This window comes from Colletotrichum spaethianum, assembly GCF_022836535.1.
Source record: "Colletotrichum spaethianum MAFF 239500 DNA, contig34, whole genome shotgun sequence".
NCBI classification, from domain to species: domain Eukaryota; kingdom Fungi; phylum Ascomycota; class Sordariomycetes; order Glomerellales; family Glomerellaceae; genus Colletotrichum; species Colletotrichum spaethianum.
In genome coordinates this window covers 21,110-42,431 of record NW_026054804.1, presented here as the reverse complement: position 1 = coordinate 42,431, position 21,322 = coordinate 21,110, and the positions used below count along the sequence as shown (strand labels likewise).

Genomic DNA, 21,322 nt, shown 5'->3' with positions numbered 1-21,322 from the left:
TCAGCGAGTAGCTGAGAAGGAATCGTGCAGGAGGAAATAATCTCGACTCGGTAAGTGAGGACTCTAGTCTCTCTTATTAACTTTTAATGGAGCAGATGCTCTTCTTGCGAGCCATTTTAAACTAAATTTTTGGCGGGGAACATGAAAATGGGGTATTGCAAACGCTATTTTAAAACTGGGACTTTGTCTTGCTCCACGGAAGCGGAAGAAGTCCAGCAACAGTTCGCCGTAGTGGTCTATCGCCTGCAGAATCTGGAGAAGAGTTATTGGAAACCCACGTCCCACGTAGATTTACCCGCTATTGTCCCAGAAATACCACCTCATATTTCCTTAACAAGAACCACGAAAAGCATGGCAGCTATGGAAACGAAGGCAGGGACCTTCTTCGTATTAAGATTGTGATAGACTCCATATAGCGTGCAGGGCTGGGGTTGCAGTGAGGTAAATCACCTGCCATATAAGTGTAGGCCAACAGGAAATTGGGCTCAATGCACCGAAAGATAGGGTGAACTCGTGGGCCAGGGCCATCGGCAGGGCTGGAAGTTGCCAGTTCGGCAGTCGTCCGATGTCTTGAATACGAGCTTTTGAGCGGAGACTATGCCAGGTGGGGATGGGTTGCATGGGTCACCCCCGGATGAGAGTCTTCACGATGATGTCAAATAGAGAACAGGACGTTCTTTATCGCCAAGGAGCGGGTCAACGACCTCGGCAGTCTTGCCGAAAAGCTTGTCTAGAGCTCCCTGTGTTTTGATATCAGACGCTATAATTATACGAAGTGCGTGTCGGTTTGATGCACGCTTTCTCATCAATCCCTTCATCCCGAGCCGACACAAACAAGGAGACTGAGAAAGCATGAGATCTTTGTGGGCTGCGACTCTGACGTTGAGCGGACTGGCTCTCGGCCATCCAGCAACAGGCAAGAATGCCGTTCACGAGTCCGTCAAGCAGCTGCCCCAGGGCTGGCGACACGTCGCTCCGGCCCATGATCTCAACACGGTGCGGCTGTCCGTTGCATTGAAGCAGCCCGGCTTGTCTGAGCTCAAGGCACGTCTCGAGGTCACCAGCGACCCTAACCACTCTGAGTACGGGTCCCATATTTCTAGGGACCTTCTGAGATATTTCCAACAACCAAGCGCAGACTCTTATTCCGAAGTGGCATCGTGGCTTCAGGCCAACGACATCCACGACTTCGTTCTAGACGGAACCGGGGTTCGCCTAAACACGACTGTTGCTAAGGCGAACCACTTGTTGGACTGTAAGTTCTCCAAGTATCAGTACAACGACGGGAAGGTGGTTCTCCGGGCCAAGGAGTACAAGCTCCCGGCCCAGCTTTCGGAGCATGTCGAATTTGTTTATCCCGTCACCCAATTCGTGAGAATGCCACCGAGACGGGAAATCAGAATGCGGAATACGGGCAAAACAAAGCGCCAGAGCACCAGTGAGTTTGAAGGAAGCCATAATACGCCTCTCTAGCACTGACAACATCTAGTGCCCGAAAGCTGCTGGTCTTACACTACCCCCGACTGTATTGTGGACCTATACAACATCAATTACAGCTTGCCAAACGACCAGTCTCCCACTGACTTTGGCATCGCCGGCTTTATTGAGCAGTATCCCAGTGTACCAACCATGCAAGCATTCCTAGCATCGTACAGTCCACTGCGAAACACTACCAACTACTCCTCCAAGTATAATCTTACCGTGGAGTCTATCAACGGTGGCGGGAACACTACGGACGGCAACGGCGTTGAGGCTCTGCTCGATATTCAATACAGCATGCCGTTCATACAGCCGATGAATGTCACTTACTTCTCAACCGGTGGTCGTGGCCCTAAAATCGGCGATGACGGTACAGAGTTGGATCCCAGTGAGAACACCAACGAGCCTTGGATCGAATTCCTGGAAGCCCTTGTTACTCGCGAGACGATTCCCCACGTCATCTCCATCTCTTACACTGACGACGAGCAATCCATCCCGTTGTTGTACGCTCGTCGTGTCTGCGACCTCTTCATGCAAGTCACCGCTCGTGGGGTATCCGTTATTATCGCAAGCGGAGACGGTGGCGCTGCGGGCGCCGTGGGTGGTAGCTGTGTCTCAAACGATGGCAAGAACACGACAAAGTTCCTCCCGTCGTTTCCTGTAGACTGTCCTTATGTCACAGGCGTTGGTGCTACGGGAAGCTACGCCCCAACGGAGCCGTCTTGGTACAGCTCTGGTGGATTCAGCGAGTACTTTGAACGTCCTGCCTGGCAAGAATCCGCGGCCAAGACATACATCGCAGCCATCAACGGATCGCACTCTGGCTGGTATGCACCCCAAGGCCGAGGAATTCCTGATATATCGGCTATCGGTTCTCGTTTCTTGATGCAGCCCGGTTGGACGCAAAAGGGGACTAGTGCTAGCACGCCGGTGGTTGCGGCCATGATTGCTCTTGCCAATGACAAGCGGATGAGAGAGGGCAAGCCACCGCTGGGTTTCCTTAACCCTCTTTTGTACTCCGATAAAGTCCGCGCCGCGATTAATGATGTCACGAGTGGCTCAAGTGGCAGTTGCGCCGTTGGTAACGAGGTGGAGAGTGGCTGGTTAGCGACTACTGGGTGGGATCCGGCAACGGGTCTTGGTACTCTGGACTTTGCCAAATTTATCGAGGCACTTGAGTAACGTTTAATAACTTGAATGGTAAAGATCTATCAAACTCTGTGGAACTTCAAATTGTAATGGCACAAACCCGTCTACCATTCCATTGACCTCGTTTATCATCAATCCATTTACTCACTCACAAGTCTATCCTACTCAGGTATGGTCTTCTGACCGCATCCCCATGTATTATTCCGCGTCTTCGTAATTAGTATTGCCATTACAGTCCTAGTGAGCGAGCCGCTTCTACTGCTTTTACCAGCGCGCGAGGCGAAATCCCTGCCGGATCCCGCAGCTGAGTATAAGAATCTCCGTCTCTGGGTCCAAGAACTCCGGCATCTCTGATAAAGCCCCGGTGTGAGTCGAAAAAGAACAGCGTCGCATGTAAAGCGTCAGGTGCCACGTCGGAAGTGTGAAAGGCGGCAGCTGGGATTGTATATGTTGAATCTCTATGATGAACCTCGGAATGGGTTTCCGTAGCTTTAAAGAGATTCCCTGTATTCTTGACAGTCGAAGAGGATTGGTGAGTCTTATATGCGCTGTTTTGTCCCTTTCCGTCGTCCCACCCAATAACGTATTCGGCATGCGTAGCGTCTCCAGCCTCCTCAACTGGCTTGACCTCCCAGGTGTGATCTACGCCCTCGCCTGCAAGGATCCAACTCTGTGCAAAAGGCTGATGCGAGTGCAGTCTGAAGTCGGGATTACCGCGCTTGCCGTCCGGCAGCCAGACATGGAGGCGGAAAAGCTCATCGATACTGCCGTCGTTGACGAGGCTGCATAAAGCGACGGAGAGAAAACCTTGGGCACTTCGTGCCGCCGTGAAGGCTAGGGATTTCTTGCAGGTAACAGCTTGATAGATCATGTCCCAGCACTGGTCGAGATCTTCGGGTGAGGCTGACTGATTTTGACGGGCTGTCTCACGCAGAAACGATACTGCGAGCGCAATTTTGAGACTAGCATAATTAGGCGAGTCTCTATCTTCGTTTGGAGTAATGTTCTCCAAAAAGCATTGCCAGTTTCTGAGCGTTAGACTAACTGTCAAGGAGAACAGCTGTTGAACGATCGGCTCAATCTCCGCTTTAGAGAGCTTTGCGGCTTGTGCGACCCCCCGAAGAGAACGCAAAAGTGACGCTGAGTTGATCTCCATTTTTCTCAATTATTATTATTGAAACAAAGATGATACTGCTGACGTATCTGTGGTAATTGTTGCTGATCTGCTGTCTATCGTCTGTCACAGCCGTTTTGCTATCTCGTGTATAGTTGTTCAGCTGCAATTTTGTATACGAAACACATACAAAGTCAATTTCTCTGCTCAGTCGAACCGATGTTTATTAAATAACATCCATTGCCTCTCCCAGGCTACTCAAGTACCACTGTACGAGGCATACACTAAGGCTGCATATCGTTCGGTTTGGACGAATCACGAGGCGGCGCGGGATATGACACATGGTCAGCACAGCCTCCTCATTAGGCAACACTGAGGCGGAACATGCATAGCGGCTCACATGGAATTTCAGAAGTGGATAATTGTGAAGCAGATAACTCACACCAATAAAGAATATGATTCAAACGGAACAGGCTCCTGTTTCCCACACTCCAAAATGCCTTTCGCTTGCCATCATCTCTCAGACGAAGATGAGAAGACTGAAAATAAATAGAAGATAATTAGAACCAAGTGGATTGTGGTGAACCCTATCGGATAGGATATATCAAGAATACTCCCCGAGCCGAGGATAGCAGGCGGACCTACGCAAAACAACGACCGTGCATCGACCATCGCCGCGTACATCGTCTTGGGAAGCGCCCAGATGACCCCGAAGCCGGTCTCCAGCCGTAGCGTTCTAAGTACGGCCTGCTTATCCACAATAAGACGTATAAAACGGGTCGAATTTGTGCCGCCAGACTCGCGCGAGCCTTATTGGGTGCGTCACGCACGAATCTGCTGACAGTGTCAAGATCATCGCGTCACCTCTTCATTAGGCTTTCTTCGACGCTCAGTGCGCCGAGATATGTATACACTACTGAGAAGGAGATCTGAAGCCGCCTGTAAACTGCAGATCTACCTGAGGTCGCCTCATTGATTCTTCCTAAGCACACCTTGGACAATGGCTTTCCACGAGATATCGTCGTGAGTGACCGTTCCAGGCACGACAGCAACAACTGCAAGATCGATGGACTCCTGTGAGAAGAAATCCAGGCTCAACGTTGAGTTATCTTACCAGTTGGAGTGCGTTCCGTACCGTTGTGGCTAATAGCAGCCTCTTTGGTAACGCACTTGGCATCTGTTTGCAGCCCCGCCTGCAAGGAGCTCTATACCGAGCACTACGATGAAGAGATGACACCGGAACACGTCTCCGCTGCAATTACTACGCGTTCGAGGCAATCGGAGTGGGCCCTAGGTGGTTGCTTGAAAGAGTCACCTCATTCCACACGCATCTTCTGCCTGAAGGCTTATTTGACCGAAATCTAAAGATGACTAGGAAGGGGGACATTCCACTTGAACTGGTGAGATGGATGTTATACCGACAGACTGAAAACAGCGTCCACGCCCGCTGTTACTAGTAGCCAGGGCAACCTGGCTCTACGGCCAGTCTGTGGCTATTCATGACTCTGGAACAAATAGCTGGAACATATAGACCATGAATATGTCGTTCCTCCAAACCATTCATGTCCAGGCTCATGTGCTGAGTTGTAGATGCAGAATATTGATCAAAACAACGACTTTAATTTCTCTTTAAACCTATCTATGTGCACCTAACCCAGGGGTGCTAATGTTAGTTCCTCTAGAATACACACAACCAACTCACCGACGCGGCGACGCCTCCCCTGAGTTCTCCAATGGTACTGTCTACTGGGCAGCACGAAGAAATCTAGATGCTATGATGCTGCATGTGAGTGAAAAGACAACAAACTTTTACGGGAGGAAAGCCCTTTCCCTTGTGCATAATATCCCATGAAAATGACTTTTGAGACCTGCCAATCCAGTCCCGATAGTCGAACTTGGATGTCAACGTCTGTCGATAATACCTCGTAAATCGTCGCTAGAACTAGCCCTGGACACGGTTCTCTTCAGTCTCTTCGTCCTCAAGTCTCGTGGCATTGGGAGGGGGGTAATGGGCCATGAGCAAAATGCCGACGGCGATGACGGCGAGGGCCTGTGCGACGATCATTAGTATTCGACAGACAAAAAGCATGACCAGAAAATACTTACCGCATTGACGAAGAACGTCAAATTGGGCTTGCCAATTTCTGATAGCGTGGCAAACACTAAGCCAAAAATACCCTGCGTCGTTAGGGTAGCTGCACTCTCGACAAGGGTGATGGCACTCAAGGCATCTTGACGCATGTGAGGTGGGCACATTTCTGTAATGACACCCTTGGCGGCTGGGGCTGATCCGGAAGCAAACGGAAGCAGAAAGGCAGCTGTTTGCAGTGTTAGTATATCAAAGTTGTTCATCAGCGCTGCGAAGTGCCCGAGCTTACCAGCATAAACATGCCATCCCTTGGTTGCCCAAGCAGCGAGGGAAGTGACGATTCCATCAACTACCAGACTCCACCGCAAGAAGAACAAGTCAAAGGTACTGTCCTCGTCTTCCTCTTCGGGTGGCGCCTTTGTCGGCTCCGAGGCATTCATCAAGCCAGGCGCCGGGTCCATGTCCTCCGGGTGCGTTGGGATGAGATTACGCTCGTCCTGAGTGAGTGTCTTCTGAAGAGCTCCGGAGTGAGATGAGGAAGCGAACCACCTTCTTCCGCTGTCGATGATTTCCGGAAAGATGAACATGAGGAAGATGCCACGTATCCACGAGTTGCCGGACATGAGGATGCCGTTCTCTGTGGTACCAAAGTTGAAACGGGAGGTTGCGTACATCTGGATAAGGATCGGAGCATATCCTGTGGCAAACTACAGGATGCATCGGTCAGCAAGCTCGTTTGGAGGGAATACCGTACAACCAATGACCTAGTGCTTGCACTTACCACGCCGAAAAAGATGCCAAGAGCCAGGAAGACAAGGCCGTAGTTCCTCACCACCTTTCCGGATTCGAGACGGTACTTCTGAGGCATGAGGACCTTAATCGGGGCCAGGAAGCCGGAGGCTCCGGGTGTGGTCTTGGCCGCTGCCTCGTCGCTCTGCTCAGGCGGCGCTGGCCAGAAGATGGCGCCGTAAGTCGTAGCAATCGCGAAGCAGCCGACGGCAGTGACAAAGGGGCTGACGATGCCGAAGACATCGCCCAGAACACCACCCACTGGAACAACTGTTAGTCGGTGTTGAGAAGAGGACCAGGGCAATACCCACAAAGGTAGCCAATGGCGGTGCCAATCATTACTGCGCCCTGCAGCCGGCCGAATACGCCAGTATGTTTTCTTCTTTCAACCACCTCCGCAACGGCGGTATTGAGCACAAGCCTGGCAATCACCACTGCATTAGCGTCCGTCTGTCAGTCTGAATGGGATGCTCGCTCTTTCCCACTTACATGTATCCCCGCGGGCCGCCGATGATACCAATCAGCTGAGTGTACTGCATCAAGTCAATACCCCTCTGACCACCGGTCGAGACGGCGATAATCTGGCACGAGACGCGGATGCCGAGCAGACCCGTCTGGCTAATGAGCGCCCAACGGGTACCCCAGCGCTTGATGAGGTCGCCGCATATGAAGAGGTTGAGGATACCGCAGACAGAGGTGGTCATGCCGAGGATCGACACCTGGCGGGCTGTGTTGGCGTCGATCTCGCGGCGGTGGCACATATCGGCGGCGGGGCCGTCGAAGGGTGCGTGGCCGTCGTAGAAGGTCTCGCACGCCATGACGCGGAAGACGTAAATGATACTGCGGTGCTGTCAGTTCGTGCCTCGTGTTGATCTACCTTACATGTAACAATGTATGCATTATGGTATCACGTACGGAACTTGAGTCAGTCCTAGAGTCAGGGACACAAGGAAGCCGGCGAAGAGGATGCGATTCGCGGGAGACCACAGGCCGCGACCGACCCGCTTCACGGCGCCGGCGCCGCCCTTGAGAAGGGGCGTCCGTTCGTCTGCATCTGCGGCCATTGGGTGGATTGTTTAGGGTACGAGTAGGTATTCAGTCACAGAGTTCCGGCGTTGCGCAATTAAGAGTGCCAACAGAGCGTTCTTTGAGGCTCAAGTAAACTTTGGCAGAACTAGGAAGGTCGTTTAGATGGGTGGAGGGGGAAGTCAAGAGGGGAATGGTACAAGAACCAGACGACGGAGGAGCAGACAGTATGGCTGTTGCGAACTCGGGAGGAGGGGGGCGAAGCGGTTAAAGGATGAAAAATCGATTCGGTTTCCACTATCGTTCCCCGGATAGCTGGGATTCCTTGGGAAAGGGTTCGACCGTTGACTGTTGCGCAAGACGTGCGGAATCCCCGCTATTTCGTCAGAAAAATGATGGACCTGCCGTCTTTGGACCTCCTCAAAAAGAGTTTAGTGGAGCGCCACAGCTGACCGACAGTAACAGACGGAGTGAGTGAGTACGGAATAAGTGTGTGTATGTGTATGTGTGTGTGTGTGTGTGTGTGTGTGTGCGCGCGACTGAGGAAGTGGGTGTGTGGTAGTCAGCCGGCAGATAATAGATAGAAGACAGAGATTCTGCGCGTTTCTGTTGGCGGCGTTCATCTGTGTGTGGGACGAACTTGCAGCCCAGACCAGCCCAGCCGATCAAGGAGCCGAGCGCGGCGTTCGTGTTGCCGACCCGGGTGGGCGGTGTGGGGGCTACATAGTGATGCGGGCATGTGATAGGCCCGAGATAAAGTCGCCGGGTGCAAGACCGGCGCTGAACCGGAGCTTGTCCGGGAATGTGTGCTTATCGTCGGCCTGCATCAGCAGAGGAGCCCGGCACGATGACGCCCCGCCGCGGGAGGGCCCGATTCCGGACTCGATGCACAAAATACGCCGGCCATCGCTGCAATGCATGTGTCTTGGTCCTTGTTCTTATCTATTGATTTGCTGTGTGTGGCCTATGCGGAATATCAATGAACGGGCATCCTAAGTCGAACCCGCCATAACACAAGCCTTACAGAGGCAACGATTCTCTCGGTAAACGGCCAACAGGAAAAGATAGGCAAAGCAACAGATACACCTTTACGAGCCTCTGTTGGCAATGAATAAACCAACGTCTACGACATTGGCTGCTCCAAGACAAGCTTTCCGAACTTGCCCTGTTCCGCCACCATCTTTACCTTCTCCAACGCATCCTCCGCAGAACCCTTGAACACATCTACCGCAGGCAGTTCGAACTCCGCGCCGTACTTGTCAACAGCCCACATCAATGCCTTCCACATTCTCTTCCAATCTTCCGGCCGGGCCGGAAATGTGAGTAGAGGTCCGTTGCGGAGCTGGAATTTGACCGGCGCAGCCGCTGAAGCCAGCGGCAGCTTGTACTGTTTGCCCGGATGCACCACAACCGACAAGATGATGGCATTGTCGTCGACGCATGCTTCCATCTGCGACACCGAGCTGACCTCCCCGAGAGACCCAGCGCAGTCGGCGGCATAAGCAATCGGGCCCGCTTTCGACTCCTCAGCTGCTGCCTTGATACGTGATACGACGTCGGGGGCCCGGTAATCGAAACACTGCGTCGCTCCGAGCTTTTTGAGCAGTTCGTGCCTCGCAGGCGACGCTGTGACAAAAATCGGAGATGTGCCACTTGCTCGGGCTAGCTGTAGCATGCATGCTCCCACACTTGCTGACGCACCCCAGATCAACAACGGGCCAGGCCTGAAGCCGTCATTGGGCTTCTCGCCCGGCAACGGCAAACCAAATATGTTGTATAGTCCATCGGCGGCCGTCGTCAAGACCGTAGTCAGACTGGCGGCGTGCGTCTGCGGAAGGTTCTCTGGAACCCTGAACATCATGTTTTCCGGGCAACTTAGATGCTCTTGATGAACGCCATATCGCAAGGGCCTACCGACGCCCGTGGGCGTGTAACCGGCCACGAGGTCACCAGCCCTGAAGTCGGAATTTGTTGCCGCTTTCACTACGCGGCCGCAAAAGTCGTATCCGATGATCGTGGGACGTACCCCGAGAATCGAACCATGTTTGACGTCGGCGGGATTGACTCCTGAGTAGAGCACCTTCACCACGACTTCGCCTTCTACAAGTTCAGGGACCGGGACATCATGGATAACTTTAAGATTTGAGTCTTCGTCGACAAAGAGCGCGGGGGTGGATGGTTTGGTAGCTGCAGACATTGTGAAGATGTGACATACGGCGAAACGCTACTAGCATAAGTGGCATGGGGTTAACATTATATACAAGAAGCCTCCCACCGGCTTAGAAGACTTTATATTGTCAGTCAAACAGAGAGAACGGTTTTTCGTTAGCGTCCACCCCTCCGAAGCGTCTCAGCCCCCGTACGGTTCTCCCAGTGCTGAAGGTCACATCCAAGTGTCGGACAATAGCGGGGTACCTAGGCTGTAGAAAATGGACGTTGGGGCCTTTTAGGGCTTACGAGTCTCTTAAGAGTGAGTAGGTAATCGGTCATCGGAACTTTTCAAAAGACCGAAGCGGTCCTCGTTTTTCGGGAACCTATGATATATTGAAGCGGTCGGCCGGTCCTGAGGCGGGGGAAACTCTAAAAATGGGCGGACCCCCTTGCATAGATCCTTGCAACTCCTTCGTATCTCGGCAACTTGGCCATGCTTTTACTCCAGACCGTGACTCTAATAAGGATGGGAGCTTTAGGGCTCTTCTTCTCTCTTCTGTCATCTGTCAAGGACCAGTAAAGATAAAAGCGGGATGCTATTATGCCGCGCCAACTTACCGGTGGGATGGACTCATCCCTTCTAGTACCCGAAGATCTACCCCTTTTTGATCTGACACGAATCAACATCTCCGGCTTAGCTGGGAATAGAAGCAAGTCCAGAGAAATATCTAACAGTGCTCTGTATCAAAGCCCATTGACTCTCCTTCATGTTCTCAAAATCCCTAAAGGGCTGCCCGTACGTACTCTATATCAAAGCCCAACAAACAAAGAACAAAAAAGGGCGCCTCCATTTGTCAATGACATCAAAGCACCTCGATGCTCCACGCGTCGTCTACCTTAGCATGTTGCTGCAAGCTGGCAGTAAGAAGAGGGCAAGCCGTTACTAACTTGCAGCATTGTACTTGAATAAGATCAGCCGGTGACTCTCAGAGATAGGGCCTACATTCTGGCTGATTCTCATCGATCGAAGACCGAGCAGAAAGTTTATGATAATTACTCTAACGTGTTCTCCATATGGAAAGAGTGATCACCTTAGTAAGGTAACAATCATAATTGATAATCACTACGGCCGCAGTAACTATGGCAGTCAAGACATCACGCAAAGGAACACTATTACCCCAGGAAAGAAATACAGTTTCGCCAATTGATAAACAGTCTTTATAGCTGTGAGAGGTCGCGTAACAATACTGGGTGTTGCAGAGCTTCACAGAGCGGCCTTTCTCTAGAGAAACATTAAGGACTTCCTTGGCCCTTGAGACAAAGGCGTATGTTCAATTGAGAGTAAAACTGAAACCATCAGGAAGCATTTGGTATTGGCGTCGTGAAGCTGATCCGACAGAAGCTTTATCCTTTAACTCTTGTCTCGATTGTTTTATTATACCCAGTGTGATACGCTTGGACGAGTTCGCAGCCCTTGTTATTGTTACTGATTGTTGACTTGTTGATCGTGCAGTATTCAGTAGTCTTGTCGAGTTTCTGAAGTGGTTCTTGGTCTCAACCAGCTTATCAAAGAACTTGTTCTTGATGGTTCTTTTTCCCCAAATGTTACAATGAACCAACCCCTCACCAAGGTGGTCGTACTTCTCAACGTCGCCCACCAAGCTTTCATAACCACCAGTGGCTCCAACGTATACCACATACGACCATACCCACTGGAGAACTCGGGACCCGTCCGCTCTCCCTTAGATAAGCCAGCAAGAGAAGGCTTATCTAGAGGAGCAGGATCCCCTGCTGAGCAATCCGTTGGCCGTTTCAATCAGCCAGTCAAACAGCCGTATAGCGCCAACCGTTTACTAATTCTCTTTTTACAAAAACAACTACAACTCCTGCCCTCTCTCTACACTACGCCGCTACCCCCCCTCTCTTTTCTCCCCTTGCTCTTCACCGCCTTTCTCTTTTCCTCTCACACCTCCCCTGTTCTCAACAAGATCTCCTTTCCCTTAAGCACAATATCATTTCTTATATTATTTAACTTACTAAAAAAGAACCATAGTCACAAATAGTACAATTATAAAACATAAGTCTTATATGAAAGTCTTGTGTATTTCTAGAATTTTCCTACATAATTTAATTACATTATTTTCAAGTAAATGATTCTTTTCGTCCGGGGTTGCCTTGACTAACGTTCAGCTCTTCAACGACGTCGTGAGGCGCCACGGCGCAAGGCTATGCTGAGTTTCACTGGTGATGCCCCAAACGCCCTTTCACAAATAGAAGAACGATTCCAGATAATATAGCTCATACAAGGAATTGCCCAATCGTGCCGTGGACCGGGCTCAGTTATTGTTGCCTCTCCACGCTACTGGTCGTGCACTTCAAGCCTATACTTATCAAAGGCAAGGCAACGTGCAATATCACGATATGAACAGGTTGATATATAATGAGCGTTCCTATTGCATGGAGCGGTGACCAAACAAACGACTGATTGTTGACATTATTAAGTTCCACACTAAGACCTGGCGCACCTGAAGACTACGTATATGGTGTTCGTTCCAGATCCTGAGCGCCTTATATTACCATCTTTCTACAGCTACATTGCAGCCATGGCAGTGGTATTCTGATGGCTTGTGTTAGATATATCTTGCTTCATGATGGGGCACCTTAGCAATAGAGTCACATGAAGACACTGGGGCATTAACTTCAAGAACAAGCTTAGTAGTAATAATGGATTGAAAGGCCTAGGACTATATAATTTATTGTTACATACTCAATAAACTGCAGAGTACGAGTAACACTTAAATGGATTTCTTAGGTCTTGGCAGTAATCGTGCCCACTATCGCTCGATGGAATGCACTTTAGAGGTAGGGTTAAACCATCAGATGTAGACACAGCGCAAAAAGGACCTTATAGACAGAACAGGTTTAACATCCGGGTGTCTGCCCACCAAGTAGTCGGTACAGTGTTTAACGTGTTTGCCCGATGCAGAGTCGGTGTCAATCATCAGGTGTTCCGTTATCGCAAATTGCAGCTTCCGCCAGGTGTACAGGCAGTGGCGGTCGTGGTGGTCGGCAGCTGGGAAGACGGAAGGCATTTCGCCCTTCTCAAACTCTTCCAGTGGCACCAACTCGCGGTGCTGCTCGTCGGCGTACCATGTCGTATTGGGCAACGACAGGAAGTCGCGGGCCAGGTCCTCAAAGTAGCACTCGCGCGGCGTCCATGCGTTGGACATGATATCGAAGACGCAACCGAGGTCGTTCGCCTCCTCCACCGATCCGCCGCAGCGTGGAAGTGGACGGGCCGGTCTGCCCAGGGCTGTGGAAACCAGAACGATCAAGAGTGAGATGGCGATGGCGGCGCTGATGACGATGATGGCAAGTCCCGCCCGGTGGCGTGCCGATCCGGGCCACCACTCCCGCGCTGCGGATTTGAACTTCTTGAAACCCGTGCTCAGTTTCGATCTGAAATGAGGCCTCTCACTGGGCTCGAACTGGCCTGCCTTTGACCAGGACGAGAGTTCTTCATGATCGTCTCTGTACCTGTCGGAGTCCCCATCCCCGTTGCCGAGGCCGGGGCTAGTCAAGCCGACGCTGGAATATCCCATTCTATATTGAGAGGTCGTTGTTGGAAATCCGGCCATGAATGCAGGCTTGTTCTGATAGATGATGAGAATACTGTGTTACTCTCCAGCACGCCCCTCACTACCTAGATCTGGTTATGATTACTTACCTTTGCTATGCCATACACTATAAGGGACGCGTGGCAATCTCTAAAGCTCGATATAATGCCGAAAGTGTTGTCCGGAACGAGGTGGACGTTTTCCTACATTTTCCAAGCGCGCCTTCGTTGGAACAAGCCTTCGAGTTGAAAATAGGTTCTTTCCCCCGCTCCTTCGGCAATTCCTGTTCGGGCATTCTTGAAACGTGCTAACCAACTTTTGGCGAGTGAATAAGGTCTGGCCGGTCCAGCAACGTAAGTCATTTTGTCAACACAGTTTGATTCGCGTCCTACGATTGGAGGTCATACGAGCTTGATCAGTCCGGCCCAAAGCTAGGCTCCCGTCCGATCTCAAGTCTCGGCGACCGGCACGCTGGTGACGACTTCTCTACTTCCCTGCTTAGAAGCAGATTCTAATGCATGCTGCAGCGTGAACTTACCATAGCTCTATCCTGCCTCGTCTTAGGTGCATGTGCATTGTGAGTCTGGCATTTTGACTCTGTCTGCTCTTGGATCATGGATGATGTTCTTTTCAATTTCTTACTATACGAATACACAGTAACGATAACACCACACCATCTTGCACTTTAACCCCCAGAGCTCCGTTATTTCATGGATCCCCTGCCTATTTTCTCCATGCTTGTTGTGCTGTAAGCTCAAGAATGATTGTGTTTGTGATTCGCAGCTGCCGCCGGCAAACTGGCTTTGAACTCTGCCGGAGTTATCGGCGTCCGCCAGCGAAAGTCGCAAGTAGGGTACTTGAGATAGAGGAGGCTATTGAAACTGGCCTCCTCCAGGTCACGACGGATGAGGTTAGTAGCGCAATGGTCCGTATGGCTATAGCTGCTTGTCCAGTTATCCATTGGCCACCCAAAGGAGACGGCTCGCTGGAACTTGCGCCAGATTAAGGCGCAGTGTGCGAGGTGCTGGCTCCAAGGCACCCAAGCCGCTGGAAGCTCGCCGCGAAGCGCGACTTCTTTCGGGATCAGGTCTGTGCCCTCCATGTTGTGCGAGAAAAGCCAACCGTCGTCGGCGTCCCATGTGTCCGCGAGCTCGTGGTCGTAACACGCCGGCGGGACCCATGCGAAGTTGTGTAGCTCGAACAAACAACCCCGCGCCCGAGCCTCGCCTGGCGTGGTCCCGCAGGACTCTATCGAACTCGACATGCTGATATTGGTGATGCTGGCTCGATGTCGGTACGAGAACAGTACTGCGCCTGACAAAACAATGAACACAGCGGCTGCTAAGAGTGATAACACGCGGCGTCTTGCGATGGCAGGCGTTCCGGCAAACTTCTTTGTTTCTTCATGGTATACAGCATGAAAAGTGACCTCGAGAGGATCATCGCAGCTGCTGCGAGAGGGTAGTTGAAAGTAGTGGGGGAACCCAAACATTGTTTGAACAACTTGAAGTTTCCAGTAGGTAGTAAATGATTGACAGTACCCTGGAAAGAATAAGCCAAGAGCAAGCCGGTAAGCCTGGAGAGGGGAGCACCCTCTATAAATAAGTATGACCCCCTTTATGGAACCGCCGGGATCGGTATGCTGGGTCGGGGGTGGGGGGTAGGACGACCGTATGCGGGCTTAAGACTTGGATAGACACAGTTGTCGTGGTATTCATTACGCTGCATCGATGGCGCACGTGCAATAGAAATGCGAGTATCAATGTAAGTGAAGTTATGTTATCATCTAGCACGATTAAGAGTATGATGACTAACTATAGCCGATCTAAGAAGCCAAAATCTGGTGCAAAATCACCTCCTCAAGGAGGAAGCGGGGGACGAAGAGAAGGTAACAAAAGGTCAACACAAGCATGTTTAGGTTTCTTTCAAGCTGCTATTACCTACACCAATCTGTTAGATCCAGAGACTGATGCTAGATATTGATTTCGTCATTGACCCTCCTTCCTTCGATCCATTCCACGACCTTGCGGTGGTCCCGACAGATGTGCGCATGTCCAAACCCATCAGTTCCTTTTTCTTCGCCCGGAACACCTCCCTCGAGCGTCATATCGGCGGTGCAGAGGATTGCCTGCCGAAGATAGTCGAAGCAGTGGTTGGTGTGCACGCTGTGGTGCCCATGAGGAATTGTATTCTCAAATCCGGTTCGCCCATTGCGAACGAGCTGGTCATATGCGTTCATGACGTAGTACTAGTAAAGTGTAGTTAGTTACTGCCAAAATAAGCTGTTTAAGAGCCGGCGTCTCTCAGTTCTGCATCTTAGCAAGCGTGGACGAGTTACGTACGAGACAGTGAAGCTGATGAGTCCATGAAACCTGGTACAGGGGCCCTAGCATCTTCTCAGGATCACTGAATGGTACGCCTAAGAACTCGTACTTTTTGTGGTCATCAACACGGACTGTTCCGCCACCGACTATTGTCTCTCTGTTAGGCGATATTCTCGTAATGTTGATGAATGTCGCTACAGACTGCTATCCCTAGATAGACAGTGAGTACTTACGTGGGAAGAGCCCTGTCCACCTGTGCCGAACAGCGAGTGATTGCTCATCCGATGTGTAGTTGCTCGTGAATTCTTCCAGTTGCGCTTCAAATCGCACAATATTATACGGCACTTCAGAGCATGGGCTTATTAGTACAAGACAGTACGGTAAGCGGCAGGACCTGGTCATAAGGAAGATCTCACGCTTTGGAACAATGCCGTTGATATCTACACCGGGAGTAGGCGTACTGTTGCCTTCTGCCCGGTTATGCATCAGCAAGAAGATGATGCACATCTGCGTTGACAGTACTACTGTCCACCGCAGATCCGGTAGGTGAGCACACATTCGACGAGCCCAAGCTGCTCTCTGTTGTCCTCCCCTGTATTTTTCCAAGCTGCACTCTGGCAGCATTGGTGCGGATTCTCTGTCACAATGAATCGCCATGTCGGAATTGGACGAATGTTCCAAGAGCCCCAAGTGAATGGGAACAATCAAATCTGAGGCAGAGGTCGGTCCTACATTAAAACCCACAATGACCAACAATGTCAAATGGGTGGCAACGTCACTTCTTGGGGACGGATACAGAGCCCGGTAACACAATCTGAAGCCCCAACTTTCTTCAAGCGTCCGACAATCGATATAGTCTTATGAAAAAGAAAAGAAAAAAAGTCCGGTGCGGAAAGTTTGTCACGGCGGAAAGCATACTTCATCGCTTCCCCTCCTACCGACTCGCGTAGCTCCGGCACTTTGCAGACAAAGACTAACAAGAAGTCAGGGACAAGAAACTTTTGGGAATAGAATCTTGTGTATTGAGTACAACGTGTCATTTAATGGCATGCATTAGAGGAAATGCGGTCAAGCTACACAGCCAGTACGTGCGTCCTTGAAAACGGCAGGGCCGGGCTGTAGGAAGTGGATCTGTAAGGATAGAGAAATGCGTCAGGACGAAGCAGGGCATCGGGATCGTTTCAAAGGTTTGTAGGACTGCGTCAAAGTCTTGGAAACCCTAACCATTAGCGAAGATTATCTGCGGATTAGCATCGATGACGCTGCATCCCGTCCGTCTCTTGAACGAGATATTCTTAACTCCTGCCGTGTGCTATATCGCTACTGAACAGTGAACACCAACACGGTACTCAAAGTAATTTCACCATGTCTGTGCCTGCCAACATAAACTAGCAAAGTAATATACGACAGTCTCAATTCAGCCGTTATGTCAATGAGGCGCTCTGAAAAACGAGCACTAGGTTACTTCTATTTAAGTGAAGACTGCACATCATGATGGTAGATCAGCCTGTCATCAACCTCCTTCATTAATGATTATCATGCATCATCAAGTTATCGCCCACCATCTTCCCTTCTGTAAGCTTGCATTCACCCGTGTGCCCACCGCAGACCGTTCTCGCCGTGGCCCACTTATGCAAGGAGTCGAATCTTCTGCATGTATGAGTGTGTCTCTTCAGCGCAAAGGTATTGCTTCCGTTTTTGGAGTCGACGATATCGAACAGCATGGGGGTCATGTCCATATGGCACTGGTTGGCCTCGCGGAGGAGGTCGACGCAGTGATCTACACATTATGCGGAAAATTGCAGTTAGTGTTACACTCTTACATGCTGGAGGAACAGAACAGATGTAACAAAAGAGTATGCTGTCTTGCTATACGGTATGCTTACCAAGGTGGCGGAGCGTTCGTTGGTCTGGCGCGCCGTAGACGTGCTGATATGCTGCTCGTCGGAGATTATTCAGGCAATGAAGGTTGTGATACACTTGAAGCCTGCAAAAGCCACAACCCTAGTAAGCAAGCGCACTCTTAAAGACGGAGTCCTTTGTAAAGTACCCTGTGTAGTAACCCGTCCCGTTCCTGACCGTCAGGTTCGCGTAAGTCCCAATCTCCGCTTCAGATACTAAAATAACGTTCGCTTTTGTGGAAGAGATAGTTAGCCCATTGTTTCTGGAAACAGATACCTAGTTTACTTTGAAAGAGGGCTGGGGTGACTTGCGCGCTATCAACTCTTCCCAAGCTGCGTCTATCTCTTTTGTTGGTTCGCCAGTGTAATCTGACTGGGGAGGAATGAAATTTGAAACGTCGTCAGGTATGTCGTATTGCTGGAATCTGACCTTCTCCAGCCCGATCACAGGAAAGGCCGAATCTAGGTTTATGAACTAGATAAGCCGTTTTCGGAAGCTAAGAAACGAGAAAGAACATACGAAGCTCTGTCTCCCGCCAGCCCGTCTCGTAGGTCCCCCAGGCTTGTGTAAGAGGTTCCTTAGTCGAGTGTTGTCCGAAGAGAATTTGTAAGAGCACCATGAAGCTAGCTAGGCACAGAAAAAAGTTGGCTGATGCCCAGATCTGAAGTCGTTTGTTGCCAATCCTGCGCTGCATTGCACAAACACACTGCAGTTCGGGTGGGTGCAGCTTCAAGCCCGAAGGATTCTCACGCAGCAGCCAAAGATTTTGCTCCTGCAGGTCTTGGGCGTCTGCATTCACCCTTTCAGGCTTTGAAATAAAATTACGCACGAAGGCCATAGGATGCAATCAAGAAAAGATATAACTATGTAAGTAAAGATGAAGTTGTATTCACGTGTTGCTGTGTTGCTGTGTTGCATAGGGTAGCGCGGATGGCAGAGAGTAGGTTAGCCAGTTGGGCACTTGCAAGAAGACGTGAGAGGCGACACTGAGAAATTGTAAGGCTCTGTTTGCCAATGTCAGAAAAGAATTAGGAAACTGATTTCATGCTGACTGTTTCTCGTATACTGTGAGTTCTCTATCCCTCCCAGGTTTGAGCCTTAGGCTGCATATTCGGCGATTTGTGTCAGTTGAGGGCCTTCGGACAATCAAACCCAGCTGATTAGAGCCTGTGACTGGGTAACGGATATTAAAGCCGGGTGTGAATTAAATCCCCGTTTACTATTAAAGTTTTGCGGAAACAAGAAAACTCAATGTACTTCCAGTAAACATAGACCTTAATAAGCTTTTAGAAACCAAAAGTTCGGAAGTATTCTCTGCAACACAAATGCCCTCGGGTGAGAGAATAAACAAGTTTAGACTAGGCAGAAGCTTAATTCCAAACTTTTCCGGGCTCAATCTCTGAATGGTCATTTCGACTCGTGGCTTGGACGGAAACGACATCGGTATTCGAGACTGCGTGTGTAGTTCTACTGCCCAACCATAGCATACAACACAGAACTAGGCCGAGGCTTTGAGGTTTGTAATTTTCCTTCAAGCGCACAGGATCATACGAAGGTGATCAAGAACATGAACTCGCTTTGTATAAAAAAGGCAGGATGTCCTAATCCACAACCCCTTTACTCCTTCATCTACAAGCGCTCAACACAATAAATAACAGAGTATTAAACATACTTCAAGTATAAACAATCCTACTCAGGCCATTTTTTAGGTAACCACTTCGTCTTAGCCAAGATGGTCTGCATCACTCGTATCACTGCCTTACTAGCCCTCTCCCTCGGGGCGGCTGCAGGTTAGTGACGTCCACTCCCCAACCGCAGGAAGCGGATTTCATTGATTAGTCAAGGGAATATAACGCTAATATGCGTTCCATGCAGCTGCCGTCACTCCCGATGAAGCCGCCCGGGTCCTTGAATCCCCCACGGGTAACGTCAATCTCCAGTTGCATGTGACGCGGGACGCTATCCTTGCGGCCATGGCCAGAAATGAGCCTCTGGTTGGCACCGTCAGCAAAGACGGCGATAGCTTCAATGCCTATGAGAAAGCAACGGCGGAGGATAAGCTCCTTTTGACCGTTAATGTTAAGGATGCCAAGGTCACTCCAGCAAACAACATTAAGGCTCGCGAGCCTGTTGAGTGGTTCCTCTTCAAATGATCTCTTCGATGGAGATAAGCTGCCGGTGACTCTAAGAGCAGGACGCCCAAGAGATGGAACAAAGAGGAGTTTCTTGGATTTGTGCAAGTGCGATCTGCCTAGAAAATCTGCAGGCAAAGTGTGAAGCAAGGCTTGGTTTTGTTGAGCCTAGAAGAAGGAAGCGATATCGGGCCCATGGTTGCATGTACGCATACCTGACACATTTCACAATGCAGGGAAACTCGGGTCTCTCTTATAGGAGCTTCTCAGCATTAACGTACCGCTTGTACCTATCTTTCTAGTGCCTTTTCATACGGTCCATCATGTCCCAGGTGCTGTGAATATTCAAATCTATCCCCTCTAGTAATGAATGATCTTGTAGAACAACCGTTGTGCTACCCGTAGATCTCAGAGAGGGCCGCCACATCGAGGTTACCAAAATACCTATCGCCACCAAAATAGTGTGGTCATTACTAATAGGATACTTTTACGACTTCAGATTAGAATGCCTTAGAATTTTAGTCTTAGTTTCGACTACTTAGTCTCTGCTGATGATTCGACAACAGGATTAATACTAACAGTGCACCGTGAGATCACTCTGTAAGGCCTATAATAGCGTATATATTTCACAGTGTAAGTCTAAGCCGAGCTTTGAACTTGAGCTTTAGCTGATAAACTCGGCTCCTTAAGGAATCGGTTTCTATTCCTGGCTCGCAGCAAAAGCCCCCATCCCCTGTCAGCAGTTCCGAACATATCGCCGCGAGCAATAAGTAAGTCTTGGTTACCAGCTCGCGCGGCATCAACTCTAAAAAATCAGGGGTTAGCCCTGGTTCTAGAGACTGCTGGCAATTCGCTCGCGGCAACACTGGATCTTGGGTTTGCGGCGTAAGGTGTATGCCGCCGCTTTTTGGTGTCGTTAGGTCCTTTTGGGAAACAGGTTCCGTGACATATTTGTCTATTTGATACAAGAAAGCATGAAGGAGCAAGAACGGAAGACCGTCATGCTCATCCTTGCACATAATGAGCAACTCGAACGCGCTGTTGGCTATGTGAAGAACCTCCTCTTCGGCGCTTGGTTGAAAATCAGGATGTTGCATCTTCCGGACCACGGCCGCTTTTAGGCTCAACGCGGAACGAAGGAGGACTTCGGTGCAGTCGCATGATGGGTCGGCTACGGCGTCAATCACAATACAATCAGGCGAGAAGAGTGCTACGGGGCCGCAATTAGCACACTATGATCTGACAACGCCCATAGGACGCAGCCGAAGGTAGGGAGTCCAGTTACCGGAAGAGTCATTGAGCGAGATTGTTTTGGGGATTTGTATGGACAAATCTTCTGTATTACTTAGGCTCTCGTAGTTGCCGGGTGGTGGGCAGATTTTGGAGCTGATTGACGCTGCTCGGCGAGGACGACCGGCTGGTCGACTCAGGCTGTAGGTGCACTGCAGTCCTGAAAAGTTACACCTCTCACAGGCTGGCTTCTGTCTTGAGCACCGGAGCTTCCGCCGATAGCACTGATCGCAGGCGCTGATATGCTGCTGTGGTGATAG

The 21,322-nt window shown here is 50.3% G+C and overlaps 7 protein-coding genes across 7 annotated transcripts; 3 read left to right on the top strand and 4 right to left on the bottom strand.

The window, feature by feature from the left end:
• Positions 1–852: 852 nt before the first annotated feature.
• On the top strand, positions 853–2,661 carry ColSpa_10212 (tripeptidyl-peptidase sed3; the record flags this gene model as incomplete). Its single annotated transcript, XM_049276424.1, has 2 exons — positions 853–1,438; positions 1,490–2,661. The coding sequence occupies 2 exons, from the start codon at positions 853–855 to the stop codon at positions 2,659–2,661; spliced, it is 1,758 nt and encodes a 585-aa protein (XP_049132381.1).
• A 559-nt stretch (positions 2,662–3,220) lies between these two features.
• On the top strand, positions 3,221–3,418 carry ColSpa_10211 (uncharacterized protein; the record flags this gene model as incomplete). Its single annotated transcript, XM_049276423.1, has 1 exon — positions 3,221–3,418. One exon carries the CDS (start codon positions 3,221–3,223, stop codon positions 3,416–3,418), a length of 198 nt encoding a protein of 65 aa, XP_049132380.1.
• Positions 3,419–5,684: 2,266 nt separating this feature from the next.
• On the bottom strand, positions 5,685–7,684 carry ColSpa_10210 (uncharacterized protein; the record flags this gene model as incomplete). The annotated part of the gene is made up of 7 exons (XM_049276422.1): positions 5,685–5,792; positions 5,849–6,060; positions 6,121–6,505; positions 6,613–6,881; positions 6,932–7,041; positions 7,110–7,460; positions 7,536–7,684. The coding sequence occupies 7 exons, from the start codon at positions 7,682–7,684 to the stop codon at positions 5,685–5,687; spliced, it is 1,584 nt and encodes a 527-aa protein (XP_049132379.1).
• Positions 7,685–8,769: 1,085 nt separating this feature from the next.
• On the bottom strand, positions 8,770–9,843 carry ColSpa_10209 (trans-enoyl reductase fsr4; the record flags this gene model as incomplete). Its single annotated transcript, XM_049276421.1, has 1 exon — positions 8,770–9,843. One exon carries the CDS (start codon positions 9,841–9,843, stop codon positions 8,770–8,772), a length of 1,074 nt encoding a protein of 357 aa, XP_049132378.1.
• Positions 9,844–12,673: 2,830 nt separating this feature from the next.
• Positions 12,674–13,399, bottom strand: ColSpa_10208 (uncharacterized protein; the record flags this gene model as incomplete). Its single annotated transcript, XM_049276420.1, has 1 exon — positions 12,674–13,399. The coding sequence occupies one exon, from the start codon at positions 13,397–13,399 to the stop codon at positions 12,674–12,676; it is 726 nt and encodes a 241-aa protein (XP_049132377.1).
• A 769-nt stretch (positions 13,400–14,168) lies between these two features.
• On the bottom strand, positions 14,169–14,678 carry ColSpa_10207 (uncharacterized protein; the record flags this gene model as incomplete). The annotated part of the gene is made up of 1 exon (XM_049276419.1): positions 14,169–14,678. One exon carries the CDS (start codon positions 14,676–14,678, stop codon positions 14,169–14,171), a length of 510 nt encoding a protein of 169 aa, XP_049132376.1.
• Positions 14,679–19,372: 4,694 nt separating this feature from the next.
• ColSpa_10206 (uncharacterized protein) lies at positions 19,373–19,793 on the top strand (the record flags this gene model as incomplete). Its single annotated transcript, XM_049276418.1, has 2 exons — positions 19,373–19,430; positions 19,516–19,793. 2 exons carry the CDS (start codon positions 19,373–19,375, stop codon positions 19,791–19,793), a joined length of 336 nt encoding a protein of 111 aa, XP_049132375.1.
• Positions 19,794–21,322: the final 1,529 nt, after the last annotated feature.